General features: G+C 34.9%; 1 protein-coding gene across 4 annotated transcripts in view; it reads right to left on the bottom strand.

Annotated features, from left to right (window-relative positions):
- The window catches only part of LOC109207482, a 12,383-nt gene continuing 7,529 nt past the window's right edge, over positions 2,859-7,712 (bottom strand). Inside the window, exons 11-13 of one of the 4 annotated variants that reach the window (XR_002065006.1) lie at positions 5,522-5,705; positions 4,400-4,558; positions 2,859-3,161 (exon numbers count right to left, since the gene is read on the bottom strand). Coding sequence is in view for 1 of the 4 variants with exons in the window: in XM_019370414.1 (XP_019225959.1) it covers positions 4,451-4,558; positions 5,522-5,705 (292 nt within the window). In the remaining 3 variants the exon portion in view is untranslated. Of the gene's footprint in view, positions 3,162-4,058; positions 4,559-5,521; positions 5,706-7,712 lie in introns of those variants that run through there. The other 3 variants (XR_002065011.1, XR_002065012.1, XM_019370414.1) reach the window with 3 other exon arrangements.

The raw sequence follows: 7,712 nt of genomic DNA, 5'->3' as shown, positions 1-7,712 counted from the left end.
AATTTCAGAAGGAGGCCTTTTTTTTTAAATTAGGAGAAGGCTTTTATTAACTAAGGTTAATAATAAAGTTAGGGTTTTTTTTTAAATTAGGGTTTACTCTGTCTTATGTTAAGCAATTTATATTGACAAGAATAAAGTTACAAGAGAACAATTTTAAATTATAAAGGATCAAAACTGATTAAGAATATATTTAAAGAATCACATTATACCTACCTTCAAAAATATGAAACATTTTAGTTATTTTCTCTTCTTTTTAATGTGAAACCATTTTTGACAGGGAATCCATTTTTTACTCGATTTTAGTTATCCAACAATGAGTTAAATCATGTCACAACACCAACAATTCTCGATTTCTGGATGCAAATATATATATATATATAAATGGCCTAACTTGGCAAGTACAGTATCACTTTTTTGGTTGACAATCAATTAAATAACTTCACAAAATTAAAATACCAATTATTTTGCATAATATATTTTCATTTCTTGCATGCTTGAAACAAAAAGTAAGGGAAATTTAGGCCTGACTTGGCATGTATCACTTTTTTGGCTTTCCTTCTTTCATTTGGTTACTCTGATTTCCCCTATAATTGTTTGATTTATTTTCCTTCACGTGGTTGTCCTTCTCAACGATGGACAAGCAAAAATAATTGTAAGATAAAAATTTAGTTCCGCCCTATACTTTATTTAGTAATTAATCTTGGGTAAGTTATTTCGGGATTAAAATAGTACTAGGATAATTTATACGCCTACCAGATGGTGGAATATTAATCTTAAAATAAGTTATCATAGGATAAAGCAGTAAAATTAACAACCCCAAAATTAATACAACATACCAAACAATCAATAAGAAATAATAGCAGGATATATAATTAATCTCAGCATAACTTGTCTTCAAACCAAACGAACCCCAAGGAAATTGGAGGCCTAGCTAGGTATTACCAAATTGAGCGAGAATATCACATCCCTCGCTCTTTGTAGTACGAGCGCTATCTGATTTCAGTATCTGAACATATCTCTATCGAAGGGAGTCTTGGAGTAATGATAAAGTTTTCTCTGTATAATTTATAGGTCACGGGTTCAAGTCGTGGAAAAGCCACTAATGTTTGCATTAAGGTAGGCAGTTTACATCACACCCCTTGGGAGGCAACCCTTCTCCCAACCTCCTGAACATGGAATGCTTTGTGCACCGAGTTATGTTAAAAAAGATGGTTATGAGACTAGTGCAAACAATATATTGAAATAGTAGATTAAGTAGTGTGCTTTCTGGAGCCAACGACCCACTAAAACTAACCTATCTACAAGGCGTGAATACGAGATGCCAGCGGAATGATTGGCCGGACAGAGGCTAGGGCTGCTTCCTTCCCGCTGTGTCCTTCCTTTTGTATCGGAGAAATAATGTCTCAAGTGCATCAATTTTCCGAGAATCTTTCTGTATGTTATATACGAAAAATATAATTTTATACACTTTTGTGTCTACCGAATATAAATAGTTTTAGTTGCGAGCTAAAAGCGATCTTTGCCCAATTATCTTGGCCGTACTAAAGTCATCATCATGGCTCCAGCATTGTGGCAATAGTCCCAACTATTTTCGCATGGCTGCGAAGGCTTGTAAGCTTCACCTTATAATCAAGCTTAGGATAAACAAAAAAATGTGCAAATTAAAAAATATTAGTATCTCATTATTTGGGAATTCTTAATGATATGGGAATATTTTGGCTTGAATCTTGGTCTAGCAGTGAAGGATATGGATTTGAAGCTAATTAAGAAGGGTTTAACATATAATTTCGACAAGTATTTGGGAATTTCTTCTACCGGCATTGATCTACGAGATCAATTTTTGTCAATATAATCGAATGATTCTATCCGAGGGATCCCAAAATATAAAGATATGGTGCTTGAAATATTGCTTTTTTCTTCCTTGTCGAATATGCCTTAAGCTTTATGCTCAATGAGTAATGATTATTTTCAAATATCATTCTTTTTTTGCGAAAATATTCAAGATCGATGTCTCAATTTAAATAAAAAATTATGCGTAATTTGTTTTTATAAATGTCGAGAGAAAGTCTTAGTCTTTAAAATGCATCGCAAAGAGAGATAGTTCCTATAGATGTGAGTAACATTTATATTTATATGGAGATAAACGAGCATACGATTTTGTGAGATGAGATTGGAAGCTCATTACACATTGAACATAAAGCTTGGCCTATCAATTCACATAATACCTGAATTTTCTTAATCAATTTCATAGAACATCAGTACAAATTTCATGGATTTACTAAGGACTTCTCTTCAAAATGAAGGGTCCAGTTGTAGCATATCTCAGTTTTTCAGTTGCAATATGTCTAGTTGAAGGGAGTTTTTCTTTGACTTGGTGACTCAAACCGGTAGGGGTAGCAAACGGGTGGGTCGGGTCGGATATGAACAGGTCAAAACGGGTAATTTAAAAAACGGATAAATTATCCGACCCAACCCGTTTTTGAGATGGAGAAAAACGGGTTTATCCGGCGGATAATATGGATATCCATATTATCCATGGCTTCTTAAATATGATCACTTATGAGACAATTCCTAGTCTTCCAAACTTGAGGAACTCCAATTTGAGGCTTTACAAATGTAAAAATTAAACACATTAGTTATCCATTGATTAACCATTTTCTAAGTTGATAATAATAATATGGTTCTTTATCCATATTAGACCCGTTTTTAAATGGTTCATTATCCAACCCATTTTTTGATGGATATATAATATGGGTAGATAACTGTTTTCTTTTAACCATTTTGCCACCTCTACAAATTGGGAAGAACTGCAGAGTTAGCATCCCATTTGAAGAGCAAACATTTACCTGCAACAAACATGCATAATCCATCTTCATGTACATTCCAATAACAAAATACATTAGGAGTGTGATAAATGTTAGTATTATTCAAGTTAAACAACTCGAAAAACCCATGTTTCTCCCCTAATTTCACGTCACAAGAAAGGGTGTTATCCTCTTCAGGAATAATGCTCAAAATGAATTCAGCAGAATGATCTGGTGCCATTATGATTTCGCCACGAATCTCAATTCCATGTATGTAACATCTTGCCGATGCTGTACTTGGAGTTTCATTTTTCACAATAACATCGATCGGGTAATCAACGGGGATCTGTGAATTAACTGATGAAAATGCTAAGAAACTAAGTAAGAAGAAGTAAAGTACTAAGTAGTGTGATGAGGAAGGCATGATGTTTTTGTTTCTTGTTATACTTGGTTTTCTTGTTATTGTTGGTCCAAATTATAGTGATTATTGTGTGTTCATATGGTGTTGGACAAAACTTCTTCATTAATGATTACAGAGATAACAACTTCTTATTGAAGCTGTTTAACCAGTCCTACCAAGAAGTCTTACCAACTTGGAGATTTTCTGTTGACTAGTTTCAATTTAAATTTACTTTTAGTATGAGCTTAGCAACTTTTTGCCCCTTGTTGGAAAGTAGGAAAATTATGCTAAAAGAAGGGAAAACTGGTAGAAATTTGCATATCTTGTTCAGTTTAACAAAGCATAAAAGGAAGGTAATTAGTGTTCCTAATTGACAAAGTTCCATATTTTAGTGACACAAATGCATATTGTTGGAACACAAAGTTAATACCTGTAAGTTTTCAACTAACAGTCAAACAACAAAGCACTACATAATACATATGAACACATAGGCTGAAAAGAACTCATATTAATTGTTTACAAATGAAGTTGCATCACCTTTGTGGAGTTCATTTCTCATTACTGGGTAGTCGAAATTTTCATATATTATACTCTTTTAGGCTAAAAACATTTAATCTACTGTAAATGAGACACAACTATATCAGGCAAGCCCATCTAATCTGGCATTTGGGCTAAAAATTTACTTCTTAGTTTTCTTGAAGAGGAAAACCAAAATACTTCTTTGAACCTGCTAAAGTACCGATGCACTAACATAATTTTTAAATAAATTACATTCTCTTTTTTCTCTTTTGATAAAGTTAAATTAGATTCCCAGAAATATGTCTGGGAAGAACAGTAGAGGTGGAACTACAACAGGAAGCGTAGACTCTGAGCTATATACCTTGATATGATTAAAAATCCCGTTATACATCCATAATGATACTAAGCTCACACAAATAATCATATGCATTAGAGTTAAGGTTTACATGCAAGTGATAGTTTGACACTTTTATGAGAAACCTACATCAGGGTGATACTAACTCTCCACTTCTGTTCAAATATCTGAAAAATTCAGTGAGATAAATTAGGACATACTAATTCAAATGTTTTTTATAGATACCATCTCCATAGCTGGAAAATTTACAGAGTGATTCGGAGAACTAGCAGCTGGCATACTATTGAATGTAAACAGTATTATGACATTGATAAATCTTACCAAAATGAGTACAGACACAGAGCAGGGAAGAAGTAATCTTCTGGAATATTTTCAGTTTGAAATTACTGCACTCATTTGCTGCATAAGTATCTCTTCAACTCTATCCGCGAAGACTGAGATAGTCTGTCGTGAATTTGTATCCAACGAGTTTGCCACTTCCTAAAAACGTTAAATGAAGCAAAGATCAGAAGGCCAAAAAACTTGAATCATACCAAATCAGTCAAATAGTTTTCTAACTTTATGGTTGTACTAGACTCATAACATCATAGAGACAATAGGCCAGCCTTCCCTTTCTTTCCACAAGAAAAAACCACATTAGCATGAAATTTTGCATTCATACAAAACTCATTCAAACCTCTTTCCTATCAATTGGAAAATGCTATGTGGACCATTTGAATACTTTAACCTATTATGCAGGAAATACCTAATATCAGAAAATTTGGAATTTAGTGAGCTAGCTAGGTCCCAACCAGCACTATGTATTATCAGCATTTTGCACAATTATGTTAACTAAAATGACCTTCCATGTGAACAATCTGAATTAAATTCCCTTTTTTATGGCGTGCTACGTCCCAATCAGAATTACATAGCATCACTACTGCACAATCATTCAATTGAAATGACCTTTCACGTGAAAACTCAGAATTTAAATTTTTTTTGTTTGATTGCATGCTTAACAAGCTTACTGGAAATCGGTGTTGTTAGAGGCACATGATAAGGAAAGAAAGACTTCTCATTCTTTCAAACTAAAAGTTAATAAACTAGCTCAACACAGACGTTGGAGTCAAGCATGACAAGAGCTACATGTCCATATACGTCAAAGGTCAAGTGTGAAATCGATCTTCCCTTCAAGGCTGTCGCTTCATGGTGCACATTACCTCATTGTTTCAATCTTTTTAATTCTTAGAGAGCACTGAGAATTTGTAGTCATACTTTTCATTTCCCTTTAACCCTTACAGACCTTACAAATTCAGGTTAAATTACCATTCACGATGTAAATGTTACATCTATTATTGGTTAACAGTCCAAACCCAATAGGACTTTCAACAGTCAACACAAAACTTTCCAGCACTGATTTGAAACAGCTATAGTCTTCAACAGCCCTACCAATGAACAACTTACCGCAACCTTGCAAAGGACGGTCAAAGGTATTTCTTTTGAGGAGTGACTTGAGCTCTTCAGAGACATCAGCGTTAAACCAGAGCTAGTTAGTGGCCAACCTTGAAGTGGCTTTATGAAAGCATCGATTCCACCAACCATATGAGCTACTATCATCTCCTCTCTATCCATGTATTCAAATGAATGCCTGTTTGATTCGAGTAGAAATAAGTACATAAGCTAAAAGAGATCAAATAAACGCGACATCAGACAACAAGGGAAAAAACACTCAACGTCACTATAGGATATATTTGTGGGGGGTTAATGAACGGCTTTTGTTAACTAGACAATATACGAACATCCAACATTTTAAATCTATTACCGGTGGCGTATCTACACTCCACATAGTGAACTTGGGTTCACATGAACCCATGCTTACACCCCCAACTTCTATATAGTAGTGTATATAATTTCTGGGAACGATTGCAATTGGGAACCATTGCCAAGAATGTGGTGCAATGGTTATGAATCGGCAACTTCAGTGGAGCACTGGTTATGTTGGCAGTATGTTTAATTTGCTTTCAGGAGTAGGATCGATCTACCATACAGAACTTGTTCATTTTTAGTTTTATTTTCGTTTCTTTCAGTTCTTTCAAGTAACTTTTTTTCTAATCACTATTTCTTCCCGACCCCTGTCCCAGGAACTATATGTTTGGTAGTGGTGCACCTTTCCTTTAGAAATCCCAGATCCACCACTGTCTATTACCTGCCATCAAACACAATCTGTCTTAGAAAGATCTCTAACACATGGGAAAACAACTCAAGATGTCATGTTAAGTGGTATGACCAATTCTTCTAACCAAACATCTCCGCACAGAGTAAATTCTCCATTTAATAGACCATTTATCAACTGGAATTTTGTTCCCCTTTTCCCCTGTGTTCTGTGATGGTTCTCTGGCAGCAACCCGGGTATGATTCTGCTTCCTTGTTGATTTTGTATTTGATCTGTTCCTTTCCACATGAACTTCGAAATTTATTGGCAATGTTCTCCATCCCCCATCTTGAAATACTTCTGAGTAATGATCGCCAATCTTCTGCTCTCTTGTGTCGGCTTGACGTGTGCATACCCATTGTATCTGTTAAAGTTATTGAAGTTTTCGTATGTATAAATTTTATAGCTTTTCTCCACCTTCTAAAAAATTCTCCGGTCCCTTCTAAAGTCAGGACTACGATTTTACATATTCCCTCTTATTCAATTTATGAAGCTTCTCCTCCTTTCATCACATTCATACAATTTAGCACATCTTCTTCTACTCCATTAGTTTCAAAGCATTCCGCAGCGATAGGAAGAATGGCCTCCTTAACATGATATCAATGTAAATATAGACTTTGATCACCTTTCCATAGCTGCAGAGTAGGCTTATGTTACTCATTGATCTAATCTATTACTCACATTAAGATTCAGATCAATGATTTCTCGGAGAATATCGTGTATAAACTGAATCTCTCTCTCTCTCTCTCTCTCTCTCTCTCTCTCTCTCTCTCTCTCACGAATAGAGGAAGACAAGAATATTTAACAGCCAAAGATATAAGAAAATAATTAAGAAATAAAATAGTTGTACTCCATCTACCACTTCAGATTCCATTACATAGTTAAGTCACAGTTATGAACTCCGCTTTGAACTCTTAAACGATTTCATATTTATCCCAATAGCCCACTTACTAAACCACCCATTCAACACAATATTTCAGCGCTGCTCCAAAGCCATAAACCCCTCAACGAGATACACATGATAAAAATCCATCCCTTGCTTCTTCTCAGATCTCTCACATACCAGCATAACTCACACCTTTTTTAGTAGAGCAGAATTTTCCAACTAGTCTTGAGATTTAATTCTGTGACTTACTTGAATTGAGCTGTTTTAGTTTGTTATTAACAAGTTGCATCCTGTGCTGCTCATCTTAAGACTTGTAATTCCTAAGATAGGCCCCATGCCACACTCCTTAATTTTGTCCTTCGGAAGCAACGAAAACCCGTTTGATATGTAATAAAAGCATGGAAAACGAGACGTAGCTCTCCCTCCGTAGCATACAAGCAGTGCATCCTAAGGTACAAATAAATCATCTGTTGGAGGGCATCTTTTTATTTAGGTGTAACAAACATGGTTAATGCACCAGAAACTGATGAATTAAGTGCTAAAATAATTGTTAACAC

The sequence above is a fragment of the Nicotiana attenuata genome, chromosome 2 (genome assembly GCF_001879085.1).
Source record: "Nicotiana attenuata strain UT chromosome 2, NIATTr2, whole genome shotgun sequence".
NCBI lineage: Eukaryota > Viridiplantae > Streptophyta > Magnoliopsida > Solanales > Solanaceae > Nicotiana > Nicotiana attenuata.
The sequence above is the reverse complement of the archived record's forward strand: the minus strand, read 5'-3'. Positions and strand labels throughout refer to the sequence as shown.